This window comes from Macadamia integrifolia, chromosome 6 (assembly GCF_013358625.1).
Source record: "Macadamia integrifolia cultivar HAES 741 chromosome 6, SCU_Mint_v3, whole genome shotgun sequence".
NCBI lineage: Eukaryota > Viridiplantae > Streptophyta > Magnoliopsida > Proteales > Proteaceae > Macadamia > Macadamia integrifolia.
Genome location: NC_056562.1, coordinates 22,281,800 through 22,309,109, shown reverse-complemented (window position 1 = coordinate 22,309,109; position 27,310 = coordinate 22,281,800). Strand labels below are relative to the sequence as shown.

The following is a 27,310-nucleotide window of genomic DNA, read 5'->3' as shown; positions in this document are numbered from 1 at the left end:
GCACACATAGGATAACACAGGTAAAAAAAAAAAAGTGCCCCTTAATTATCAGCGGCGCAGATACATAAAAAATAAACAATTTCAACCCTAATGCCAAAAGAAAATTGTCATGAACTGGATGATAAGGATCTCAGCAACCTTTTTCCTGTAGAAGGCCACACCATGAACATTAAAGGGTATTTTCCGATCGCGGAAAGCTGTTTGGAATAATTTCCCAGAAACCTGAGGTACATAACAGGAAAGGACAATTGGTTCAGGACATAACTTTGAGTGGTTTACAAATCCTGAGACAAGGAAATGGGATAATTCTTAATTTTACCTGCCTTCGGTAAAGAATTGCTATGCTGCCAAAAGAGCACTTAGCATCCGAAACATTAGAAGTGGTTTCTAAGATTTTATCAACAACAAATGCACACTGTGCATCCTCATTGTGGCATTCTTTGATAATAATCTGATTATTGCAGACAAAAATACATAAATTCTCAAATCCAAGTATAGAAAATGGAGGAAATGTGAACTTTGATCTAGAACAAAGGCTCATAAAAAAATAAAAAAAAAGATACCTTACTACCAGAAGAGTTATCTGTGAAAACTTGCTTTAACTTGCACCTTTTTATGTTATTACGGATAAGAGATGATGCAGCCTCCACAATATACCATGTAGAGCGATAGTTTTTTGTTAATCTAACCTGATATAATGAAAATAAATGACTAAAATTGCAGAAACAACCATGACCACTTAAACTGATTGATAAAATCATGTTGGCAATTGTTGGTTGCTGTCAGAATGGTGCTAATCAGTCATGTTGAAAGATTGAAGCACAAAAACATGACAAAACCACAACAAAATGTGTACAAGAAACACCTCTTTGTGGTTCAGAAAATCTTTACGGAATGAATCAAAGCCAGAAACATCAGCCCCGTTGAAACTGAAAATAGACTGCAAGAAGACATGCAGAAGAATAAACTTTAGAAAAATTATAGATGCATAAAATAAAATGACTTAAATTCCAAAAATTATATCAAGCAGATAGATTTCTTCAATCAACTTTAGTGGAAAAATAATTGGACCTGATCTTCATCACCAACAATTGTTATATGGTTATGAGATGCAAGAATCCTCAAAAGACTATATTGCATGGCACTAGTATCCTGAAATTCATCAATTACAATGGCTCTCCATGACTTTTGCAACTCGTCGTACACTGCGCATTGAAAATATTTGTAACATGAGGGGAAAAATCAGAGTTTCATACTTAAAGAAAATGTATTGATATTGACCTTCAGGAAAACCAGTAAGCAGTTCAACAGAACAACTGATTAGATCATGGTAATCCAGAGCATTACACGATCTCAAAATTTCATTATAGTTCCCAAGAATTGTAGCCTGATGCACATCCACAGCTAAGAATAATGAGGATATCAACAAAAATGTAAAAATAATAATTATTGCAAAAACAACAGAAATTGCATCTTACTCCTATCTCGTCACCCATTTTTCGGCATTCGGCAGGAGTCTTTCCAGAAGCCTTAGCCTGAAAATTTGCATATCTATAAGCTTTGTAACACCATAAGAATAGCTTCACTAAACTAAAGGGGCAGCAGGTAGTTACAGAGAGTTGGAGAGATGAGGGACCACTAAATTATCAAAATGGAGGATATTGATATTACTAGTTTGAATGCTTAGCTTTTTTTGGTTTTTTTTTTTTTTTTTTTTTTTTTGGGGGGGGAGGGGGGTGGTGAGGATTGTGGAGAGGTGTTTTGCCTTTTATCTCTGCCATCATCAGGACAAGAATTTTTTTCCACTATAAAGCAGATAAGGGAGGGGATGCAGAATTCTGTGAGGTACTTTGTTGGTAAATAAAGAAAAGGCAATGTTCGAAATTTTGGTTCTTCTTTTAGGCCATTTCACCTTTAGTGAAACCAAAATATTTTGGTTTGTTGTGAAACCGAAATATTTCGGTAATTTTGACAAATTTTTGCTGAAATTTCAAACCATGATAAAAGATGGTATAGAAATTTCATACTAACCCGAGTCACAAACTTCTCCCACTTCTTTGACTTATCTTTGCAATATTGTAAACCACAAGAGCCCCCATCAGGTTCACAAGGAAGGTTTTGTTCATTCTTCCTTTCATTTTCCATTAACCGCACAGCTTCAATGATTGCCCGCCTTTGTTGCCCATGCCCATAAATCAGGAACTCTGATGTGCGGCCCAACCTGTAAATTCACTAACATTGTCTGATCTTGGTATAACTAGACATAAAAGAGTAGGTCTGGTGATGCATGTTTAATAAAGATGACAATTTTTTCTTGATGAATCTAAAAAAGAAGACAAATTCAAAATTATAAGGGAACTGCAGAGTCAGAGCCCAACAAGGATCTGGGCTGACTCTGGCAATCCATTTTATAATCCCCAAGACCCAAGTAATGCCAGTAAATAATCAATGCTCAGGGGAAATTTTTTTATCATAACTTATACATTTTATAAGTGGTTTTTGAAAGAAAAGAAAAGAAAAGAAAAAAAAAAATCAGATGTGATTAAGTTAATCAATTTTACTTATGTTAAATGTGTCACAAGACAGAAGTCAGTCTACTCAATGACTAGGCCACCTAATTCAACCAGATGACTAGACAATCCTGGGCAAGAAACTTGCTGATGCTGACCAACTTGTATCTGAGTCAATCGGTCAGGGCATCAAAATGACTAATCAACCATTTGATAACTGAACAATTTCATATGCTTTTTTCTTCTTCTCCTTCTTTTTTTTTTTTTTTGGGTAGAAATTTCATGTGCTTATGTGTTCGATAAAACTGGCATCACAATTCACAAATACTCCGATAAAAGAAACTCATAACTTCAGAGTTCACCAAATGTTTTCAAAATTCAGAATACCACTAGTAATCTCAAACCACCAGAAATACAAATGTAAGTCCCGTATTACATACAATTCATGGATATATGGTATTCAGAATATGAATTCAGCATTTAAAATTTAATAATTAAGGAGTTCCAGTATAAACAATTGCATACTTCTCAGCATGTGAACGGCAAAGTTGCAAGCAAAATGAGTGGAAAGTGCTTATCGTAAGTTCCTTTGCTACTGATTTCCCTGCCACCAAACCAATCCGATTTCTCATCTCAGAGGCAGCAGCTATTGTGAAGGTCATGGCCAGAATATGGGATTGATCAATGCCCTAACATTTTTTTCAAGGGTAAGAAATAAGACCCATAAGAAAGAAACAAAACATGACATTCACAAAATCACAAGTCAATACCTTGCAAAGCAGCATCAAAACACGCCCAACCATTGTTGATGTCTGATGTAACAACCAAGAAGGACATTTTGATCATGGAAAAGCAATGTCTCAAAACAACAGAATACGAAATCAGATCTTCTGGGGTCAGAAACAGACCTTTCCACTTCCTGGGCCTGCAATAATCATTAAAGGGACTGAAACATCACTGCAAGCTGCCTCCCGTTGCTTGTCATTCAGAGACTGCAAATATTCAGAATAGGCTTCTGGCAGGCTCTCAGTCTGCATGGCATGAGAATTACCAGACCCGTCTGACCCTTTCTCTGGTTCATCCCCAAAGTCTAATATGCATCCAATTTCCTCTAGTGGCTGAGCTGTAATAGACGACCCCATATCAGACTGATTACCAACACTGTTCTGATTCGACTGACTGCCAACCATTAAATTGCTACTTTCTGTCTTTGTTGATGATTGCTGCTCGCATAAGGCATCAATTTCTTTCAGAACAGAATCATCAAATTCTTCAGAAAAAACACTAGGAGAGGACAAAGCATCAGTTAAACTAGAGCATTCTGATTGCTGCTCTGGTGCAATGATAGATGTCGCCACCAATCCATTATCCGTCAGAACCTCATCCTTCCATGCACCACCATTTCGCAAATGATTATTAGTGTTCTTGATGGATACCCTTTCTGGACATGACCTAATACACTTGGCAATTTTGGCATCAGTTATTATTGACCCTTTACTTGGAATTTGGGAAGGAGTGTTTATCTGTATCATTGCAAGAGGAAGTCTTTGGTTCCCAGACACCCGAACCCGTGGATCCCTCCTAAGATGCATCCCTCCATTTCTGAAAGTAAAAGTTACCCAGAATCCAAATTAATAATTCAACATTATTTTGAAAAGAAAAAAGAATAAATTGCATCAGATGTTAAAAGTTGAGGAGTTCGAATAGGATTTGATTAACTAACTTGAGAGAACTTTGAACGGGACTGGTTGCGGCATCACGGGGCCTCTTACGATCAAGAAGTACCTTTGCGGCTCTGAATCTCTGCGATATTCTGGCCCTCTGTTCCGGCGTAATTTCTTCGGAACCCACATTGGGTGTGGCCAAGACATTCTCCTTGTTCATTCTTTCCTTTCAAAGAATCATCGAAGCTCCAATATCCAAAGAGAAAAGAGATTTAAGCTGAAAAATAAGAGGAACTTGCAACCCTAGAAGAAGACTTTCCAGTTTCCACTCCCGTCGTTGTGGCGCGCTTCCCAGTTTGAAATGAAGCCCACTGCCCACGGCTACGGTAACGGTAGTAGAACTGATGAAGAGTGGCAAAACTGTAATTTAAGGAAAAAAATATGGGTATTTGTACTTACAAGTTGTAGAGAGGAGTAGAGGACCTCATAACTCATGAGTGCCAAGAGATTCTCTCTCTCTCTCTCTCTCTCTCTCTCCTCACTGGTATCTCTCGAGCTCCCCGCCCAGGTGCTGGAGAGGATCCAAATCCGAAGGGAGTATAGTCAGGTGGAGGGAGAGAAATGGAGGCATTGAGAGCCACATACGGAGGCTCTTCGTCGGATTCCGACTTGGAAGACTCCCCTCCAAGAAGCAACGGTACCTGCCATAATTCAAATCATGAGGAATCTGAACGTTTGCCGCCACCGCCGCTTGAACTTCTTCACCCACCCAACTCTCTGGGTAAAGATCACTGGGCTATTACATTCAATCATTTCTTTGGTTCCTTAGGATATTGGGTTTTCAAGTTTTAGGTTTGCTTTTGGCTTGTTCGATCTTTACTTAATAGAATATAGAATGGTCTGATTTTATATTCTTCCAGCGTAGAAAAAACGCAAACACTGTTGGTTTTGTATAATGATGTGATGATGACTTTGTTCAGATTACTTGCGAGCTGGTCAGGGAAATCGAGTTAGGAGCTTTCCGCATGTTGAGGGAAATTACGCTCTTCATATCTTTATTCCAGGTTCTCACCCCTTTCACCTTCTGCTGTTATAGTTCCTATTGTACAGCAGTTGAGTTATCTTGTAGTTTACTTCTCGGATTTGGTTCTACTTTATATCCTCCCTCGCAGTCTCGCTGCAAGTTTGAGTTCATCAGGAAGCTTATTTGGGTTCTTGTGTTTCATGCCTTTGTTTGATACTTTGATATATGCATTAGTTGCCAAATACTGGTAACCCCTGATGACTTAAACACTAACTTTGCCAACTTCTTAGATCAGTCAGGATCACTCTTTGAGGACCAAAACGTATATATTAAAAAAATTCTTAGTCAGCCCATCAAGGGAGGGCTCCCTTTATGGCCCAAATATCTGCCACATGGTATTCAGATGGTGCCCAAATTTTATGGCCAGGTTGACCCGGAATTTCTTTCTCACATGTTAAGTTTCAGCCTAAACAGAATTGGCCAAGTGAGAAAATAAATCTTTGGAAAACCAGGGACTATGGGAAGGTGCATGCCAATTCATGGACAGCTGAAAATACATGGGAGTGATTGAATTTGGGTCTGAAGCTTGAAACATGAACAATCTAGACCGCGATCTGTCTGTCCAACTCTCAGAATTGTTACATCATACTGCCATGTGGCAGAACTAGTTGGACCGTCAAAAGGGGCTTCCCATGTTAAGGCCATATAATGGCATTTTTTTTCCCAAAAAAAGGAAAAAGAAAAAGTTGTCTGCTTCTTACTTTTACGTGGATGGAGGTTTGTTATTCTACTAGGCAGGTATGGAATGCAAAGCATTTAGATGGGACTGACAGGAATCAGGTGGGAACCATAGACATTTCTAGGTTTGTTCCAATGCAATCAGGTTTTCTTTTCTAAAAGTAAAATACATTAATGAGACTATTTTGTTTAATTGTGAAATAGTTCATATATGTCCCCCCCCCCCCCCCCACCCCTTGCATTTAGATGGGACTGACAGGAATCAGGTGGGAACCATAGACATTTCTAGGTTTGTTCCAATGCAATCAGGTTTTCATTTCGAAAAGTAAAATACATTAATGAAACTATTTTGTTTAATTGTGAAATAGTTCATATATGTCCCCCACCCCCACCCCCCCTTTTTGGGGGTTGGGGGGTGTGGAGTGGGGTGGGGTGGTGTTGGTAAACATTATATGGTATCTATATGAACATAGTAAGGCACAAACATATGCTTCTAGTGTGTGAAAAGGTGTTGAGATAGGTATTCTTATCTTGCTCAGAGATTACTGGAATCCAAGTTTTGCATGATAAATACATACTGCTTGATAGACATAGCCAATGAAATAGTTGCTTTGCAGGTAGAATCATACTTTACTGATTCATGTATTCATTTCATTTTTCTTAAATTTTAGATTTAATAATTAAATCCTATAAGAAGTTTATTGATGGAGTTCCATTTCCATGTTGCATCCTGTCCAGTAGTACCATGTTACATCCTGTCCAATAGGTACTACCTCCATATCTTTTGTGTAATAGCTGCACCATTTACCAAGCTCTATGAATTAGGAGAACCCCCCCCACCACACACACCTTTTTTTTTTTTGGTGGGTGGGGGAGGTTTGCCATAGGGTTACCTATTAAAAAACAGGAAAAAGATCTATAAGCTAATGCCTTGGACTCAGCACCACAATCTGCACTCTGAAGATATTAAGGAACATGATAGCTATCTAGTACAGTGCTTTCATTATCTTCTGAGGAATTTCTGCTTTTTTTTCCAGTTTTTAGTTCCACATCAATTGCCTATATTTTTCTTAATTTCCTGAATGTTAACTTTAACTTGTAATTTTTTTACAAGTCTCAAATAAGGTTTCATTTCAATTCCGATCTGTTTGGTTTTAACATTTGAAATTTTTGACCAATTTCATCTAGGTTTATAACAACATTTCAGAACTCCAACAGCATTTCAGGATTTATTTTAATCTTAGTGATGACTTAAATAGACATACAGACTACGATTTTGATGCTGATTAAATTTTCTAAGTTTCTAGATTTTGGTATCTGCAGTAATTAAGTCTCCTTTGCAGTTTATATACCCCCTGCAACAAGGAAAGAGCTGGCACCGTTCCTGAAAAGAGTCTCATCTCTCATACCTGGCCTTCATGTTGTTGACGTTGACGTTCCACTTAATGTGCTGTGCAAAGACGATCAAAATCTGGAACAAGTTGCTTTAGGGAGGGAATTCCACATAAGCTTGGGGAGAACTGTTCCGATTCGAGTGCACCAAATTGATTCAATAGTGGCAATGCTTCGCCAAAAACTTCAGCCTTGGAGACGGTTGGGTCAATTTTCCCAAATAATACATTCTGGTTCACTTTTAAGGGTCAGGATATAATTACTACATTTGTTTTTCATGGCACAGCGCTCACTTTTTTCTGAAATTAAATTGAAAGCAGATATTGGATAGACTTTAATAAGTGGGAAGTTTTTGTCAACGATGACCATACTCGATCGTTTCTTTCAATGGAAGTTATTACGGGTGGCTTAGCCGAGGTACTCTTCTGTCCTTTGAAATTATTTCTGATTTATATGCAATTTTTTATTTGGAAATGACTCTTTGGTTCTACAACTTCTAACCATATATTTATATGCTTGATTACTTCAATATTGGACTGGGTTGCATCTGGTTAGGGTTTTAGTCTGCTTTTCTGAATCAATAGACTACTAACAACTGTATTAGTTACACGTGCATGTTATGGGCGGTCTCTGTTCTTGTGATGGTAAGGGTAGACACTATCTATTCTGAATATTGCTGAAATGAAATTGATATTAAGTGGCAGAACTTGACATGGGCTGAACCTTATTTGCATTTCAAAGCATTGTATTCCCCAATTGCATTTGATGCTGGAACTAAATCTGATCTGTACTAAGAGAAACAGTGAGACCTGGAGATAGATCATTTAGCTTACAGTCGCATGGCTTTCTATACCAGGCTTTATTATTTTCATTGGCCAAGTCAGCTGGCCAAATTTGGCAACCCACTTTGTAGGCTTGGATTGGGTTCGTTGAGAAAAGATTGATGGGTGGCTGAAGCAGTAGCTCTGCAGATAATCATTCACTTGTTATAGGGTTAGAAGTTGTAGAACAATGTAACCTTTAGGAGTTGTCTGAATGACACCTCTAACGGTTTAGTTAGAACATGTAACCTTGCCTCTTGTCTTAAATCCTAATAGTTTTGTAAGTCGGGTAAAAGAGGTTTGCAAAATTATTTGAAAGTGATTTAACATTATGTCATTTTCAAGAGTTGTCATTGTCTTTCACGCTTTTTGAATACACATGTAAAAGGATATGTTTTACCCTCACTAAAAGGAAAAAAATGTATTAACTAGGTGGGAAAAAAGAGAAGTTACAAATTAAAATGTGTGCTATATTGAGAAGATTTGTTTGGGTGATACTGTCTGAAAGGTTGTGCCCATTCCATGTCTTTTGGTTCACTGAATGTGTACTGTGGTTTTTGTCAACTATGGAAGCAATGGAAATTTGTTACAGTAAAATAGTGTATTTTTCAAGTAACTAGACCTCTTCATGTGTATTATATGCTTATTTTGCCAACATGTTTGCTAGAAATTCTTAAAATTTTAGTGCTTTGTCTCCATCTAGGTTAGATTCATCTTGTTTTCATTACTTCCAGATTACGAGGCAGATTCATGCTGTCGATGAGATTTATCGGCTACACAATCTCCCTGAATTTTACAAGGTTAGAATCACTATCATTTAAAACATCTCCTTCAATAATATTTGAAGAATGAATTTGCATGCTTTAGGTCATGGTTTTGGTTTTCCTTCTTGTACAATTTTGAACCATATTGTTGTTGGTTCCAACAGGATCCACGCCCTCATATATCCTTAGCATGGGCATTGGGTGACATCAGTCAGTCACTCAAGCGGGTGGTTGAAGAACTGAACAGATCCCATAACAATGGGAACATGTCACAGAAACATATTTTAAGCTGTAAATTTAGTGGCATTGAGTGTAAAATAGGCAGCAAAACCTATAAATTATGTAAATTCCCTGAAGAATAAAATTGTTCTTGATTTAAATAGAATCATCTGAGTTTTGTTCACTTCTTTTACAAAGGCCGGATCAGTTTTCAGCTTTTTTCCAAGGGGGGGTTTAAGCAGCTTTTTCACTGTGAGGTCTGCAGGATGGTGGGATGTTGTATTGGATTAGTATAATTTTGATTTGTTACCAAGGAAAGAATAGTTCTGATTTAATCTTACTATTGTATATTAGGGGGCTTCAAAGCATTGGTTTGTGTGGACTCTTCCTAGTGGTTGATTTTATTTGACCATGGTTTAGGTATGAGTATCGAATTGATACGTAGCAGTAACATTCTGTATCAGATGGTTTTTCCCTCAAAGATACTAATACCATACGGTATTTTTACAATTTTACCCTTTCTCTGTATCGTGCTTTGATCTTGTATTGGTATTGGTATCAGTGTCAGCCATTTAAGGTAGGGTCTCACCTAAATGGCCCTAAAAATTGTCATGTGGTAAAACTATCTTTTGGAGACTAACAAACCCATAGGTCTCCTACTCATATGTCAAGTTTCACTTCAATCGAAGTTTGTCAAGTGGTAAAATAAAGCTTTGAAAATCCAAGAATATGGGGAAGTGCAAAGTTGTGATTGAAGTACCATAAATATGTATAGAATATATGTCAATACATGGGAAGGTGTTTGATTAAATTTGGCTTTGAAATTTGATTTAGGGATAATCCAGGTCATATTCTCTCTGTTCAATGTTCATAATTGGTACATCATTTGTCCATGTTGCTCAAAATGGTGAACCATTTAGGGAGTCATTAAAAAACAGAGCCATTTGATAATAATAATAATAATAATAATTGTCATTCAACCCCAATATGATCTAATCCATGTGATTGTGGAGTCAGTATGGACCCACGGGGCTAATCAGGCCTTTGGCCTGAATACCGTCATTTATGTCATTGACTTCAAACTTGACTCGCATGGAGTGAGGATAAGCTTCAAAAAATATTGGGTCGACCATCAGAAGTGCTTCCCCTTATTTATCTTCAATTTTCAATTTGATTTAAGCTTAAAATCCACTGTACATGCAAATAGTTACGTATGGTCTTTAGAACTCTCATGCTTCTACTCTTGCTCTAGGCTTTGGGCACTTGGATTCTATCACGCTTCCAACTTTTGTTGACTTTCAATTCCATCCAAAACCCAGTAGATGTCATCAACCTGAGGATGCCGCCTCTCCCCGGCAACAAATTCATGGATCATCCCACCCACTTGAATCAAGCTACAACCAGCATTTTTCTTAAGCCTCTTAACATTCATCAACCTTCTCACCCTTGAGACATCTTCCCACCTTTTCGCGTTGGCATAGATATTTGCCATGATTGAATACACACCACCATCTTCTGGGTCCAATTCAATTATCTGCTTCGCCGCAATCTCTGCAATCTTAACATTCCCATGGAGCCTACAAGCACCAAGTAAACCACCCCACACAAACAAATCACCTTTCATTGGCATTGCCTCTATCATCTGCAAAGTTTCCTCAATCAAACCAGCTCGCCCTAACAGATCACTCATGCAACCATAGTGCTTGAGCTCACGTCGAACCATATAGATGCTTTCCATTTCATTGAAAAGCCGTCGGGCTTCATTCACCAGACCAGCATGGCTACAACCCACCAAGACACCCAAGAAGCTAACCCCATCAGGTCTAATGCCAGCCTCCTTCATCCTGGATAAATACTCTAAAGCTAGTTCACCTTCCCCATGCATGGCAAGCCCAATAACCATGGCATTCCATGTAAACAAGTTCCTATCTGGGCTCGAATCAAAGATTTCTCTAGCAATTCCAACACAACCGCATTTGGCATACATGTCCACCAGAGCAGTTGCCAAGAAATTATCAAGTCCATCACTGTTTCGGTCTATGTAGTTATGAATTGCTTTCCCCTGTTCCAGGGCCCCAATTTGCGCACAAGCAGAGAGAGCCGAAACCAATGCAATGTTGTCAGGCTTCACCCCCAAATCAAGCATCTGATCAAAGAGTTCAATCGCTTCCTTGCATTGGTTCATCTGGGCATATCCCGCCAAGAGGGTACCCCAGGAAATAGCGTCTCTTGCGGGCATCGAATCAAAAATGTCTCTTGCTCGGCCTACCTCGCCAGCCTTGACAAACCCATCAATCAATGTGTTGTAAGAAACAACGTCCCGACTGGAACTTTCATCGAACAGTTGGTAAGCATCAATCATCAAACTCGAATTAGAGTACAAATGAATCAAGGTGTTTTGGACAAAGAGATCTGGACGAACCCCGAACTTGATGGTTTGTGAATGGAGGGTCTGGCCGAGAGAAATTGCATTGATGCGTGCACATGCCTTGAGTGCAAAAGGGAAGGTGTGGGTATCAGGGGGTATACAGAGGCGACTCATTTTGACGAACAGGAAGAGGGCAGAGAGAGGGGAAGAGAGGAGTGTGTAGAGACGGATCATTGTGTTGTAACAGAAAGTTGAAGGATTGGGGATTTGGTTGAAGATGCATAATGGGTAGTGGAGAGAAGGCAAGGGAGTAAAGAGGGTTGAGGTATAGAGGATTTTGGTGAGCACCAGTGAAGGCAACAGGGAAATGAGGCCGCTTGTGATGGCTTGGGCGTGGACTTGCTTAAGTTGCTGGAGGGTCTTGCAATGGCGGATATGTATTAAAGCTGGATGTGATGAAACTACCATCTCAGCCTCATCAGCCCCCTCAATGGTCAATATCAAATGCTACTCAGATTTTCTTATTGCCCTTATGAGTTTTATTACGACCCATTCCCAAACAAAGAAAGGATTGGTTTTACCAATCCTTTTTAGGAAAATCTACACTGCCAACCATTGAGCCTTGAGCCTTGAGCCTTGAGCCTTGAGCCTTGAGGTATGCCACTTTTAACAAAACATATTACACAATTAAAGAGAGACAAATCCTGAAACCTGTTCTGCACCACTGATCTCGTCGATTCATCAGCGTTTATACCAACAGCCCAGCTAGTTGATGTGTTTTTCTAGATTGGTGATTAGTACGCATACCATTACATCTTTCTCGTGGTAGTTATCGCTTACTCGATTTGCAGATTAAGTAATCAGATCTTTTTGTTGATATGGATCGGCCACATCAGAGGTCATAAGAAGATTGTTGTAATACCAAGAATATTTGAGAGCGGGGTCTAGGATTTTATGTGGGTTTGGCTTTTCATTTCTGAAGAGTATGTTGTTTTTATGTGACCAGATGTAGTAAGAAATTATAATAAACACTGAAAAAAAAAATATGGGAGAGGGATAGGTATGCTGTCGATATCAAGTATGTTAGCGGTTAGCACCAATAGGAACACATGATGGAGTATCATTTAGAAAGAATATGAGGGTCATTTTAGAAAAAAGAGAAAAGAGAGATAGACACAATGGATGCTAGCATACTTGATATCGGCGGCATACCTAACCTTTTCCCAAAAAGAATATACGATGATGTTGAGATGAAGTAAAGGTAGATTTAAATAAGCACATAAACAAATTTTCAAAAGAGCAAGCTCTGAGTGCATGAGTGTGTAGTCCCATTGGATTAGCGGCCCATATACGTTTGGTGAAGTCACAAGAGAGAAAAAGGTGCCAAACGGATTCTTATCTAGAATTGCATAAAGCACATGTGTTGTCCATGGACACTCTTTTCCCTATTTTAGTCTGCCATGGGAAATTCTTCATAAGAAAATCTTAAATTTTGGTTAGATATAAATTTTCCTTAAGAAACGCCACCAGCGTGAGCAACAAGAGAAGCAACACCACCTATTAGATGTACTAGCATGGTTAATAGGGGTATTACTACCTTAGAAATTTTGCTGCCAATTTTGTGGATAGAATCTCTGATTTTGATATGGTACAACACTAGTGATCTTGTCTTGTAGTGATTGGTATGGATATTGTTGGTTGGACAAAGGGCATACTTGATAGTTCACGTTTATGAGAATATTTTGGTTGTTAAGTTATCTAATGTAATACCTTAACAGATATTCTTTAACAGACGGCAGGGGATCCAATTGTAATTAAGGGTGAGTGGTGGTGGAATGTACGTAGGGCCAACTTATTTTTACGCCTTTTAATTGTAATCATAGATGTTACACAAAATTAATCTAAACCATTGATTTATTTTTCAATCAATCACTGGTCCCAGCTTTTGCAGTAAGTCTCTCTCTCCTCCTCCTCCACCTCTTCCTCCTCCTCCTCCTCCTCCTCCTCCTCCTCTTTCATCTCTACCAAATGGGATTTCCCATAAAATTATATCCACTTAACCGCTAACCCTCGAAAAATCCTCACGGTGTTAGTTTTTCAAGTTTAAATGTAATAAACAAATTTTGAGGGGGGAGGACGTAATATAGACAAACGTGATATGAGGTTGGTGTAAATTGCCCCTGAATTATTGTTTTTTTATTTTAATTAACCAAACAATACTAATACAAAACTCTCTCTCTCTTTCCCTTCCAGTTATCCATGCCATTCGATACAACAACAATATTGATCCAATACGATATTTATTCAATCCAATCCGATCCGACATATCATCAATGGACCATATCTCTAAATCGCCATCATGCTCACATATAGTATTTTGGATTTATACTAAAACCCTGTAGGGACTTGTGAACCCTTGGATGGTGGGTGAACCATCCTCTATGGATGTGTAAAACTTTCTTCTATTAATAGTTTATCATTATTTTATTATTTTTTAATTTTTATTGATATCTAATTACTATCTACCAAGAGGCCTGAGATCAATATCTAAAGCTATTTTGCAAGATTAAAAAATAAAATAAATACTAAATTATAATTAAATTGAAAAATGAAAAATAAAGAAACAAAACAAAACAAAATTAATAAACCCTAAGGAGAGAGAGAGTGTGTGTGGTTCCATGAGTGAAAGAGATAATGGGGGAGAGAAAATAAGAAGGGAAAGATAGTCGATTAAAGAATTATGAGAGAATAAATAGGTTACACATGTCCACCTCTTAGTTGTACGAGGACCTAATCCGAACTCTAAAGAATTAGGATTCTTCATGGTGATCAACTATGGCGTCCAATGGAATTCATGTCCGAACTAGAATCTGAAATTGTGAAGTTTTCTTTATCATTGCTTGAGAAAGAGAAAGCTGACCTGTTAATCCATTTGGGTATGAAAGCAAGAAAAATGGTCAAATAGAGATATTGGTAGGATTGCAATGGGGACAAAGCTGGTGGAAAAGGAAGTTGCAGCAGAGAGAGGTTGCGCGGGCAGATAAAATTGATAAAATTTGAGATAAAAACGGCAATAGATAGTCCCGATTAATTGAATTAAGGGTAATTTACAATGCAACCCCTTGGAGAATGCCAATATTGGAAGGACACCCCCTCTCTTTCACCAAATTAAACTCGGACCCCCTACCGTCAGTCACGGTTAAGGAATATGCCTTATATGCTGATGTCAGCAATAATATTTTATTTAAAATACCAAAATGCCCTTATTAAATATGAAATACCTAAATTACCCTTATAATAAGTTACTATTTCTTTCCCATTTCACTGAGGATCGTTCAAAGCTGCGACGACGGACGGTGACCCGTACACTTCTCGCTTCCACCGATCGCCCTCTCACCAAGCTCGATCATCCCGGCGTTCTCCTCATCTCTTCCGATGGGTTCCTGCTTCCCAATCTTCAACTCCAGCAGAAACAGAAACCACCGATCGCCCTCTCACCAAGCTCGATCATCCCGTCGTTCTCCTCATCTCTTCCGATGGGTTCCTGCTTCCCAATCTTCAACTCCAGCAGAAATAGAAACCACTGATCGCCCTCTCACCAAGCTCGATCATCCCGTCGTTCTCCTCATCTCTTCCGATGGGTTCCGATTTGGGTATCAATTCAAAATCCCTACCCCCAACATAGGTCGTCTGATCGCCAACGGCACATCTCTGTTTTCCCTACCCTTACGTTTTCCAACCATTACTCGATCATCACTGGACTCTACCCTGCCTACCATGGCATCATCAATAATTATTTCTTCGATCCCATCTCTGGGGACTCATTCAACATGGGCATCCACGAAAGCCGATCAACAAATACAATCAATTACCCACAAAAAAAAAAGAGACATTTTTTCTTGAAAAATCATCAGAGACAGTTCGTTCCTTACATCAATGGTTGGTTTTGAAAGAAACTGATCAAAATAAGTGATAGACAGAAAATCTGTTTGGAAACGAAAGCCGAAGAATGCCGATGTACCTACCGCCGACGTTCCTTCCGTTTCTTCTTCTCTTGCAGATTGTCTCTGCTTTTGGGTTACTTTTTTATTCCCCTCTGTAGTAGGGGTGTCAACGGTCCGGGTTGGTGCGGTTTCGATGTGAGTTTGGAAGTGACCGAAACCGACCCATTAAGGATTTATCGATTTCGGTCCGGTGTCGGCTTCGGTGCGGTTTGGGTTCGGGTTGGTACCGGTTTGGATTTATTAGGTTCATTTCGGTTTGGATCGGTTTTTTAAACCGGTATGGAGCCATTAGGAAACAACCAAATGATGAATTGTTGAACTTCGGTTTCTTAAATCGATTTGTAACCGGGTTGGTTTTGGTTTTTGGTCTAGTTTGGATTCGATTTTCCATACAAATGTATACAAAACTATTCAAATTTTGATTTTTTTTAATGAATTTTGGAGTGTTTCGGTTTCTTACCGGTTTGGTTTCGGTTTCGGTCTGGGTTTTGAGCCGGTTTCGGTTTGGTTTTGGGTTCATCTGGTTTTCGGTGCGGTTCGGTTTGGCTTTGGGGTTACAATACTCGAAACCGAACCGAACCAATAAGGCTTCGGTTCGGTTCGATCCGGGTTGTTATCGGTTCGGTCCGACCGGTTTTACCGGTTCGGTTTAGGAATTGACACCCCTACTCTGTAGGTTTGAATCAGACAGCGGTAGGTACGTCGGCGGAGCATAAGAGATCCAACAACTTCACGAGACCTGAGAGTTGAAGAGGTTTGTCGAAGGTTTTCCGGCGGCGGAGACAGGTGTTTGCGACGAATGCAGAGGGCATCGCCCACCACCAACTTCGGCGCCATCGCCATCGGCAAGCCTACCTACTCTATGGAAGAGAGAAACAAAATAGAAGAAGGGTTAAAACGTGTTTCAATGAGAAGGGTATAACGGTCATTTTATCTCTTAACTCACCAGTGACTGACGGTAGGGGGTCCGAGTCTAATTTGGTGAAAGAGAGGGGGTGTCCCTCTAATATTGGCATTCTCCAAGGGGTGGCATTGTAAATTACCCTTGAATTAAAAATTCAATGATTGAGAATTAGTTGACTCAATTAACGTGTTGTAAACATAACTTTTAACGTACGTAATATGACCTTTTAACCTTTAAAAGTGGCACATCTCGGGGCGGGTTTTAGGATTCGCTGCTCTTATGATCATTTGATCGTCCAAATCAGCATTAAACACCTGTCCTTCTTTCTATCATTACAAGGATATAAAAAGGTATATTTGAAAACAAAAAAGACAGGTGTAAACATGAATTTTTTTTTTCAGGGAGTCAACGGAGGTGGCGAAGGTAGAGAGCAGATTAGGTTCACCTATGAGAACGACCTTAGTCCATAGAATCAATTTTCTCTCTCTTCATATAATAGATTTTAAATCCAACCTAATTGAACTTGATCCGTTCACAGTGAAGATGTATCCACCAAGAGATATATTCAAAATGATTCAGAAAAAAATATTCAAAAGTCAAATAGATGTGGAAAATTTTAATCTTAATATTAAGTATAGACAATAGTCTAAGTTCGATTCCCACTAGGCACACCTTGGGCCATTTACACGGGGTGTTTAATGCTCTTCATTACTTTAAGTGAAAATTGAATGATTCTGCTATAATGTTGAAATAAAAATAATAGACCCATTGTGTCAAGGCCAATGCTTTAGAAAAAAAATAATAATAATAAATCAATTTTAACTGTGCTTCTGATTTTTGAGAGACATCAAAACTCCAAATAAGTGACAATATAAACCATTCAAGATTTTTCTATCAAATCGTTATATTTTTCCTCCTCTGTTTTTGTGTTTGGTAGGCACTTTTCCCTTTCTCATCATCATCAGAATGGATGGGAGATTGTATGAAGCTGCTCAAACAGGAAATATAGTGCAATTACTGCAATTGCTCCATGAAGATCAGCATATACTAAATGCTGTTTCATTATCATCTTCTGGGGAGAACCCTCTACATGTTGCTTCCAAGGCAAGACACCTTAATTTCGTTACTGAAATGATAAGGTTAAAGCCCGAATTTGCGAAAGAACTGAACCAAGATGGGCTCAGTTCGCTTCACATAGCCTCTGCTTATGGGGACATAGATATGGTGACGGAGCTGTTGAAGATGGGTCACCATATGTGCTGTCTCAAAGGGAGAGAGAGAATGATTCCTCTTCATTATGCTGCCATGAAAGGGAGATTGGATGTTATAAGAGAGTTGGTCTTAGCTTATCCTGAATCTGCAGGAGAGGGGACGGTTCAAGGTGAGACTGCCCTTCACCTTGCCCTGAAGAACAACCAGTTGGAGGCTTTTGGGGTCTTGGTGGAGATGCTGAAGGAGCTCAAGAAGGACAGTTACTTGAACAAGAAGGATGAACAAGGCAACACTGTCTTGCATCTTGCAGCTTCCAGAAAGCAGCGTGAGGTAACTTCTCTTCACTGATTAATTATTGTTTCATTTTTCGATCAGAGATATGAGACGCGGATTTGGGTTGGACATTTTTTAGGTAAGGCTGCATAGTTCTCGTCCTTTTGAACCTAAAAAATGCTCACTTTCTGTGCACTGGGTACATCATTTTTTTAGATATGGGACTTCGCTTTGAGCAGATACTAATTTGGCTCCATTTGTATTGTCTTGGATCAGTCGATTTTACCTGTACTTTCATAAAGAAAAAAAAAATGAGTTTTTTTTTCCTTCAATTTTACCTTTATCGATACTCGATTCAGAATTGATTATCAGTATCGGCCTCAGCTGATCCAAGATCAATACTTAGAACCCTGCTTTCTCACTTTTCAGCAAGATTTTAAAAAGAGCAAAATTGGTCTGGATTGGGTCTGGCCTATTACAGTCTTGATCGCTGGAATTGGATGAAACCCCACAACCTTAGCGTTTTTTTCAGAAGGGCAGCAGCTGATTCCAATCTTGATTGCTGGAATTGGATGAAACCCCACAACCTTAGCGTTTTTTTCAGAAGGGCAGCAGCTGATTCCAATCTTGATTGCTGGAATTGGATGAAACCCCACAACCTTAGCTTGTTTTTCGGAAGGGCATCAGTTGATTCCAATCCAAATCGGCCAATTCAACACAACTGTTCCCAATTCTTGAATCCTTGCTTATTATTATTATTATTTTTTATTATTTTTTATGAATAAATAATTCATTCCCAAGAGAAAGAATATACAAGGGATAGGGGAAGAGAGAGGGAAAAAGGGAAGGGGGGGGGGAAGAAAGAGAAACAAACACCCGAAGGCTAAAAAAAGATTACATTTGGGAGACCCTACAACACGGTGGATCTATCAATTGGGGGGGGGGCTACAGCGGGGTATATTATTATTATTATTATTATTATTATTATTATTATTATTATGAAATGTGAGGTAACCGGAAACAACACAATCAACTTTCTCATCTGATTGCTCAGAAAATTATTGGCAATTTTAAGATTGAAATTGGATTAGAAAAATGATTGTCTCACATGCTAGCATGGTTCAGGTATATAAAACCTTGGTATATATGCATGAAGGACCTTAACTTTATCCTCTTGTGATTGATATTATAATTTTATAAAGTCAATAACATGTTAGAGTAGCAACAACCTTATCCCAATTAAATAAGATTGACTAATTAGTTGTTAGGCCAACCTGGTAAAAAAAAAGGATTATTCAAAAAATTTAAAGAAAAAAAGTTCCTTATTCCCTCATGGCAGAAGGTTTCTTGTGGAAGAAGGGTTGGAACACTAAAATCCTTATTCTAATCAGATTAGGATAGGGCTGCAACAGAGTCAGTCAGGTTGGACTGGAGTTTTAGACCTTAATTTTATCCTCTCATATATGATATTATAATTTTATAAAGTCAATAACATGTGAGACCAGCAACAACCTTATCCCAACTAAATGAGTTTGACTAATAACTTTTTCTTTGACAAAAGGAAACTTTCACTAAAATCTAAAAGCTGAGATAGATACAATTGGATCTTTTAAAAAAGGGTAGATTTCTTTAATTATAACTTGTTAGGCCAAAAATTAAAGATTATTCCACAAGTTTAGAGAAAGAAGTTCCTTATTCCCTTCATAATAGAAGGTTTCTTGCAGAAGAAGGGTTCAAACACTGAAATCCTTATTCTAATTAGACTAGGATAGGACTGCAACAGGTCAGGTGGGGTTGGAATTTTTAAAACTCTAGCCTTACCTGAGTCTCTTAGGTGAGCCCAAGCTTGGCTTGGCCACCTCTACCCAAGGCTTGAAAAATCCATCCATGACCTACCCTTCAGGGCTGAGTCAGGTTAATCCTAATTGGCCCTGACCATGGGAATGGAGAAGGGTGATCCAGAGTTTTTGCCGGGTCATAGAGTAGAAGAAGAACAAGAAGAAGAAAGGGTCCCAACCTGACTTCTAGCCCTAGCCCGCCTCAAGGCCAAGGTATAATTCAGCAAAGGCCCTATTCGTGCTCAGGTTGGACTCGGCCAATAAGGCCAAACTTACACCCCTGGATAACACAAGAAACATGAAACATCATCCCACTGTGCATACATCATGTTATACCCAACTGATCAAAAGTGAATTTGAAGCAGGTGGTAGAGCTGTTGCTCACTGGAGACAGTATCACTCCTGGTGTGATAGAAGTAAACTCCAAGAACTGCTGTGGTCTCACTCCCCTTGATGTCTTGCTAATGTTCCCAAGCGTAGCCGGTGACCGAGAAATCGCAGACATACTCCAACAAGCAGGTGCTCTGAGAGCTCGAGATCTTGTCTCTAACTCTCCCTTATCAATCAATTATCAAGCTATGGGAACTAATCCAAGAACATCACATTCCTCCCCTTGGAATGTAGACCACTTGGTAGAGTATTTCAAATTCAAGAGTGGCCGTGATTCACCAAGCGAAGCTCGTAATTCACTGTTAGTGATAGCTGTACTATTAGCAACGGCGACTTACCAGGCGGGGCTGAGCCCTCCAGGAGGTAATTGGCAAGATGATGCACCACCCTATCACACAGCAGGGCAATCCATTTATGGAACAAAAAATAAGACAACATTTGGGGTATTCGTGTTCTTCAATTCTACTGGATTCTATTTATCACTATACATGATCAGTATCTTGACAAGCAGATTCCCTCTGCATTTAGAGTTGCAGGTCTCTATGGTGGCAATAGCCATTACTTATTCTATTGCAATTACTATAGTTACACCTAATGGTGGCCTCAGGCTCATACTCATTATACTAACATCAGTTTTATCTATAGCTATAAGTTTTATAGTCAAGTGGGTGAGACTTCTGTATAGAAGTGTAAGAACCAGAAGAGAAATGCCCTTAACTACAGACTGCAATGGTTGAGTAATGGTCTAGTTTAGTTTCTATATATTCAGAAATGGATATGGATAAAGATACTGTTCTTCAGATTGTATGGTTTCAAGTCATAACTGTATTATTTAAAAGAAGACATTGTTCCAGTTATTATAGCTTCTTCTGGTTCTGATTAATGTACACTCTCTGCTGATGGGTATGCTTCAAGTCTAGCACTCTAGCTTAGTTTTCTCTTTTCTCATTTTGTTTATATCAATAAATTTCAAATGCTAATCTTCTAGAAGTTGGTTATCCGATAACTCTTCTATGATCATTGGTTCTTATTACGGACTCATAAAATCCTATTTAAGGACATTGTTAAGTTGACTTGGAGGAGTATATAATGTACAAACGTCACACAACCACACTTAACCTGTATAACAGATCAGTGGCGAAGAGACTCGAACTAGAGACGCCTATTAACGCACAACACCTTTGAACCAGTGGAGCCACACCCATGGTGTGGTTTTGGGATTATCATAATCCAATTCAAGTGGAAACCATGGAAGATCTGAATTGTTTTGTGTCTCTATAATTGAGCAAGGGTGGTATGACTTTCTCAAGGGATAAAGTTTGGCTATAATTAAGCTCAAGTTGTAAGTTGTAACCCCAATTATGGAAGATCTGATGGTTACTTTCCATTTGATCGATATTCAAGGTTGCCCATTTTTTTTTTTTTTTTCTGATCAATCACTTTGCTTTTTTTTTTTTTTTTTTTTAAACAAAAGTATATTTTTTTTACTATTTTACCCTTAAACTGATACTGATAATCGATCCAGATTGATCAAGTATTAATATCGATCTCAACCAATACTAATACAATATGACCAATATGATCCATCGGATACCAATTCTTTGAACAGTGCCAAGTCATTCAAAATCGAGAATGTACGCTAGGGACAATGACCGAAGTGTACGGTGGCTCTGTTAGCGGCAAAACAAAAATCTCTCTCTCGGGTCGGTTTATGCGGGGATCATAGTATCGGTGTTGGTATCGGTCACCGCCGATACCTTAGATCAAAGTTGATTTGGGGTTTGGTTTCCTGTTTGGGCCTGGAACTTAGATGATCAACAGATTGAGAATTGGACACTGGTTCTTTGTTGGCCCTCTGGCCAGTTGGATGCCTTTGGGGTCTTGGTGGAGATGACACCTCTACATTAAGAACTATACTTAGCTACTTATCATAAATACATAATTCATGTGGATTTTCTGTCATATTCGTCAATATATGGATCATCTAGTGTTACTCAGGATTAACAACTTCTTGCGTATTTAGTTCTTCTTAGTTGTTTAAGGATAAATACGAGTGTGAATAAGGTTCTCCTCGTAATATTTAATATCTGATGCCAAAAAAATAAAAAAATATAAAAAATGTTAATATCTGTACGCAATTGATTAAACATACTAATAACCGATTAGTTCTGGTATTCTATATACTCAACTATTTTATAGTGGTGTAATTTTATTTAAATTTTTGTAAGAAAGTTTTTTGTTCGGGAGCATGGCTCTTGGCTTGCACATACACTCTCTCTCTTCCCTTATAAAATGACTCACTGCTCCTCATAAATTGAACCATAAGGGTCCCCTAATTGGGTCTCATGTATGAGTGGGAGCCATGTTCCTAGACAAATAACACTTCCCTAAATTAATTTAGGGGAAACGAACACTCCCTGGTCAAGTGACCCTTGCACTAGTGTGGGGGCCTATAAGGGTTATACAAGGGCTTCAATAGGGCGGATTTTTTTTATTTCATAGGGGTGGAATCATCATTTCACCCTCTATATGTCTAGGTATAGGAACCATGCAACTAGGGAGCGTTCTTTTCCCTATTAATTTAAATTGTTTTAATCTCTTAAATCAAAATTTGGACCTAGATGCTTTTGTTCAAGCCCATCAGCATTAGATCTCTTTCTTGGGTTTCAAAAATAGATTCTTTCCCATTTGGGTCCAAAACTGTTGACTCGAACTGACAGTATCGATAACAACCGGATACTCAAACTAATAATTTGAGCCGGCAAACCATTTTAATTGGAATTGTTTATTAATTTGTTTTGATTTGGGATAAAGAGACGGTTTGTTCTAGTTTTTAATCTCCATACGTTGATCCGAATTGATTAATTAAAACCAAATTGATTAACAAACTTAGTTTCAATATTGACTGCTCTTGCGCCAAAAATGAACAGGGCTAAGCGATATGTCAAAACTATGGGATATAAAAATGCATTGATAGGGGAGCGTTCCACCTTAGAAAGAAGCACCCACGCAAGCAGATTTGGACGAAACGGAAGCGAAAATGAATAGAGTTTGCCAATTGATAAAATAAAACATAGGAGATTTCAAGGCTACCCTTGAAAAATATAAGGGTAGAGAGAGGGTGCATTAGCATACAAGGGAGGGTAGACTATGCTATTCCATGGAAAGGTATAAATGATTGAATTTGTGTCCACAATTTTATATGAGTAGTTTACACCATTACTTAGATATCCATATGGCTAAAATTGCCTTATCTTCTTCTAAATGACAAGAAATTGGGTGATGGTATAGAGATATCATCTCTACCTGTTGGCGTCTGAGAAACCTTTCATTTGTTTTAATTTCAGGTAGTTGTCCATCCAGCAATGGAATGTGATGTTTTTAAAAAATCACAAGAAAATTCTCAACCATCTATTATGAGAGTTGTGAGAGTGCACGATCATGTATACAATACCGCTACACTCTTTTTTTTTTTGTGTAAATTCAATACCATTACACATGCATGGATATATTATGGGATATATACCAATCAAAAAAAGGATATTTGATTACATGTGGCTAATTTAACCATGTCCTCTCTATCCAACAGTTAGAACTTAGAATAGATATATCATCTGGACAAATGATAGGATAAATACCTAGAATAACTAACTTTTTGAAGAGAATGATGATTCTCCTTTCGGTCATTGGGAGAAGGGATTGTTTTTTATATGAGAATCAGCCATATTAAAGTAACCAACAAATTTGAACACCAACTAGCTGTTAAGAAAAACTAGACCTTTTTAAGGTAAGGCAAGATGTGAACAATGCTATTCGAAGTCCACCATCCTTTCTTAAGTGTGAAATCATGATCAATAATACTTGAATGAGGAAAGTATTTTAATTTCATTACTCTTGTCCAAATCTTAACGGCTGGTGGGTGTTCAAATTTGTTGGTTACTTTAATATGGCGGATTCTCTCCTTCCTTTTTATCTTCTTTCTTTTTCTTTTTCTTTTTTTCGTTTTTTATTTTTTACGGATTCTCATATAAAAAACAATCCCGTCTCCCAATGACCAAAATTTTAATCTTAATATTAAGAATAGACAATAGTCTAAGTGCGATTCCCATTAGGCACACCTTAGGTCATATGCACGGGGTGTTTAATGCTCTTCATTGCTTTCAGTGAAAATTGAATAATTTTGATATAATATTGAAATAAAAATAATAGAACCGTTGTGTCAAGATCCATGCTTTAGAAAAAAATAATAATAATAAATCAATTTTAAGTGTGCTGATTTTTGAGAGACATCAAACATGAAACATGAAATTGAACTCCAAATAAGAAACAATATAAACCATTCAAGATTTTTCTATCAAAACTTTAGATTTTTCCTCCTCTTTTTGTGTTTGGTAGGAACCTTTTCCCTTTCTCATCATCATCATCGGAATGGATAGAAGATTGTATGAAGCTGCTTTAACAGGAAATGTAGTGCAATTACAGCAATTGCTCCTTGAAGATCAGCTTATACTAAATGCTGTTTCATTATCATCTTCTGGGGAGAACCCTTTACATGTTGCTTCCATGGCAAGACACCTAAATTTCGTTACAGAAATGATAAGGTTAAAGCCCGAGTTCGCGGAAGAACTGAACCAATATGGGCTCAGTCCGCTTCACATTGCCTCTGCTAATGGGGACTCAGATATGGTGAGGGAGCTGTTGAAGATTGGCAGCCATGTGTGCTGTCTCCAAGGAAGTGAAAGAAGGATTCCTCTTCATTATGCGGCCATGAAAGGAAGATTGGATGTTATAAGAGAGTTGGTCTTAGCTTGTCCTGAATCTGCAGGAGAGGGGACGGTTCAAGGTGAGACTGCGCTTCACCTTGCCCTGAAGAACAACCAGTTGGAGGGTTTTGGGGTCTTGGTGGAGATGCTGAAGAAGGTCAAGAAGGACAGTTTCTTGAACAAGAAGGACGAACTAGGCAACACGATCTTGCATCTTGCAGCTTCCAGGAAGCAGCGTCAGGTAATTTTTTGCTTTCTAGTATTGGTTTGTTATCGGATCAATTGATTTTAATTTGGTCCTGTTTGGGTTCAGTTCACATACAAATTTATACAAAAATATGCAAAAAGACTGGTTCTTTTTTTTTATGAGTTTAATTTGGTCTTATTTCAGTTTTCTTATCGGTTTGGTCTTGGGTCCATTCGATTATATGCAGTTCACTTCGATTTCGAGGTCGTCATACCCTAAACCAAAACTGACCCGATTAGACTTCAGTTCATTTTTGGTCCCAATTATTTTGGTTTGGTTTAGTTGGCTTGGGTTAGGTTTTGACATCACCACTTGTATGTTTCTGAACTAAGAGGAGGGGGAAGTCCATGGGAAAGGGGAAACAAACTAGAAAGATGAGTAAAATTTTGCCACGTATGGATTAATCAAAGTACAATTGTAAGTATCATTGAATGCATCATATTTTTCTAATTGTTCAAAGCATGGGTCAATGGAAATGCACCTAGAAGCATTGTATCCTTTCATATATAGGGGGTAGGGCAGTCATTTAGTCCCCATGTGTTTGGGCACAACCCTCAGACCCCCCTACAATAACCATTTTCCCTTTTTCTGTGTTATTCCTTAAATTTTCAAATAGATTAGTTTTGTTTTTAGTATTTCATCCCGTGCCAATAGAACACAAGAACTATGGACCTGTTTGATTTTGTTTCCAAAAACGTATTTTTCTATTTTTCTATGCTTGGAAATGGAAAAGCACCCTAAAAACTGTTTGATTTTTCTGTTTCGTTTCACTTGTTTTTCGAAATAGAAATAAAAATTGATGCCTATTTCTATGTCTAGAAACAGTAATGGAGAAACAAGTTAGATTTTTTTTTTTTTTTTTTGAAAACAAATGGGAGGAACAAAAATTATGAAAAATCCGATATTTCACTCAACCTATACGCCAACCCCAACTCATTATTGAAACTTCTCGCTACCTAGAAGCGGTGACTTCAACCTTGTTGTGTGAAGCTCACAGTTCCGAATTGCCTTCATCCTTTTGAAACTCATCTCCACAATGCATACCTACAACTCCAACGTCATGCCTTCATTTGTGAGTTGCATACATGCAACGTTATGCCTTCACTAGTGTCTTGAATCTGAGAGCAGCTCCTACCACACAATTGAAAATATTTCTAGAAACAGAAAAATCAAACACCTTTTTGCAATTCCAAAAATCGTTTCTTAGCACAAAAATGAGTTTTTCAATTTCTACTATTTCTAGACACAAAAACAGCATAAACAAAATCAAATGGGCCCTAGGTCCGTTAGTAAGGTTCATTTTAGTAATATGATAACCCCAATACAAGAACTAGATCAGCACATATCAAGAAAACCATATATATATTACTATATTTTTTATCCATCCAATTTATAACTTAACACAAGATATATACCCAACTCATCAAAAGAGAATTTAAAGCAGGTGGCGGAGTTGTTGCTCACTGGAGATGGTGTGATAGAAGTAAACTCTAAGAACTGTCGTGGTCTCACTCCCCTTGATGTTTTGCAAATGTTCCCAAGTGAAGCCGGTGACCGAGAAATCGCAGATTTACTCCGAAATGCAGGTGCTTCGAGAGGTCAAGACGTTGTTGTCTCTGATCCATCTCCCTCATCAAACAATATTCAGCAAACTATATTAGAACAATCCTCCCCTTCTAATGTAGAAAGTTGGATAGAGTATTTCAAATTCTCGAGAGGCCGTGATTCTCCAAGTGAAGCTCGTAATTCACTATTAATGATAGCTATACTATTAGCAACAGCAACCTACCAGGCCGTGATGAGCCCTCCAGGTGGTAATTGGCAAGATGATGCACCACCCTATCACATAGCAGGTCAATCCATTTTTGCAACAAAATATAAGACAACATTCTGGATGTTCGTGTTCTTAAACTCCACAGGTTTCTATATGTCGCTGTACATGATCAATACATTGACCGTCAACTTCCCTATGCAATTGGAGTTGCAGTACTGCATAGTAGCAATAACTGGCAATTATTCTTATGCAATTGGATTGAATGCAATTGCACCCTATGGTGTTTTTGGATACATACTCATTCTAGTAACATCATTCTTTTCTATTGGTTTACATCTTACGGTCAAGAAGGTGAAACAGATACTATCATCTAGACGTGCAAGAACCAGCAGAAGAGACATATAA

General features: G+C 38.3%; 5 protein-coding genes across 7 annotated transcripts in view; 3 read left to right on the top strand and 2 right to left on the bottom strand.

Moving 5' to 3' along the window:
- The window catches only part of LOC122081841 (ATP-dependent DNA helicase SRS2-like protein At4g25120), a 23,009-nt gene extending 18,461 nt beyond the window's left edge, over positions 1–4,548 (bottom strand). For both annotated transcript variants that reach the window (XM_042649191.1, XM_042649190.1), the window contains exons 1-12: positions 4,234–4,548; positions 3,419–4,112; positions 3,281–3,322; positions 3,036–3,199; positions 2,032–2,221; positions 1,479–1,535; positions 1,282–1,387; positions 1,072–1,205; positions 866–940; positions 564–689; positions 320–451; positions 139–222 (exon numbers count right to left, since the gene is read on the bottom strand). In XM_042649191.1, the coding sequence (XP_042505125.1) occupies positions 139–222; positions 320–451; positions 564–689; positions 866–940; positions 1,072–1,205; positions 1,282–1,387; positions 1,479–1,535; positions 2,032–2,221; positions 3,036–3,199; positions 3,281–3,322; positions 3,419–4,112; positions 4,234–4,394 (1,965 nt within the window). In that variant the 5' untranslated portion in view covers positions 4,395–4,548. The remainder of the gene's footprint in view (positions 1–138; positions 223–319; positions 452–563; positions 690–865; positions 941–1,071; positions 1,206–1,281; positions 1,388–1,478; positions 1,536–2,031; positions 2,222–3,035; positions 3,200–3,280; positions 3,323–3,418; positions 4,113–4,233) is intronic.
- Positions 4,549–4,657: 109 nt separating this feature from the next.
- LOC122081842 (U6 snRNA phosphodiesterase-like) lies at positions 4,658–9,316 on the top strand. The gene is made up of 6 exons (XM_042649192.1): positions 4,658–4,955; positions 5,155–5,238; positions 7,280–7,529; positions 7,649–7,745; positions 8,884–8,949; positions 9,078–9,316. Exons 1-6 carry the CDS (start codon positions 4,796–4,798, stop codon positions 9,273–9,275), a joined length of 855 nt encoding a protein of 284 aa, XP_042505126.1. The 5' UTR covers positions 4,658–4,795; the 3' UTR covers positions 9,276–9,316.
- A 686-nt stretch (positions 9,317–10,002) lies between these two features.
- Positions 10,003–12,473, bottom strand: LOC122081398 (pentatricopeptide repeat-containing protein At5g61800). The gene has a single exon (XM_042648513.1). It carries the CDS (start codon positions 11,966–11,968, stop codon positions 10,406–10,408), a length of 1,563 nt encoding a protein of 520 aa, XP_042504447.1. The 5' UTR covers positions 11,969–12,473; the 3' UTR covers positions 10,003–10,405.
- Positions 12,474–17,298: 4,825 nt separating this feature from the next.
- Positions 17,299–21,101, top strand: LOC122081472 (ankyrin repeat-containing protein BDA1-like). 2 transcript variants are annotated; one of them, XM_042648617.1, is made up of 2 exons: positions 17,299–17,950; positions 20,094–21,101. In XM_042648617.1, exons 1-2 carry the CDS (start codon positions 17,375–17,377, stop codon positions 20,856–20,858), a joined length of 1,341 nt encoding a protein of 446 aa, XP_042504551.1. In that variant the 5' UTR covers positions 17,299–17,374; the 3' UTR covers positions 20,859–21,101. The 2 variants fall into 2 exon arrangements, with proteins under 2 accessions (XP_042504551.1, XP_042504552.1); XM_042648618.1 differs by having other exon boundaries at positions 17,301–17,950; positions 20,097–21,101.
- A 3,448-nt stretch (positions 21,102–24,549) lies between these two features.
- On the top strand, positions 24,550–27,310 carry LOC122082128 (ankyrin repeat-containing protein BDA1-like). Its single transcript, XM_042649612.1, has 2 exons — positions 24,550–25,125; positions 26,576–27,310. The coding sequence occupies exons 1-2, from the start codon at positions 24,550–24,552 to the stop codon at positions 27,308–27,310; spliced, it is 1,311 nt and encodes a 436-aa protein (XP_042505546.1).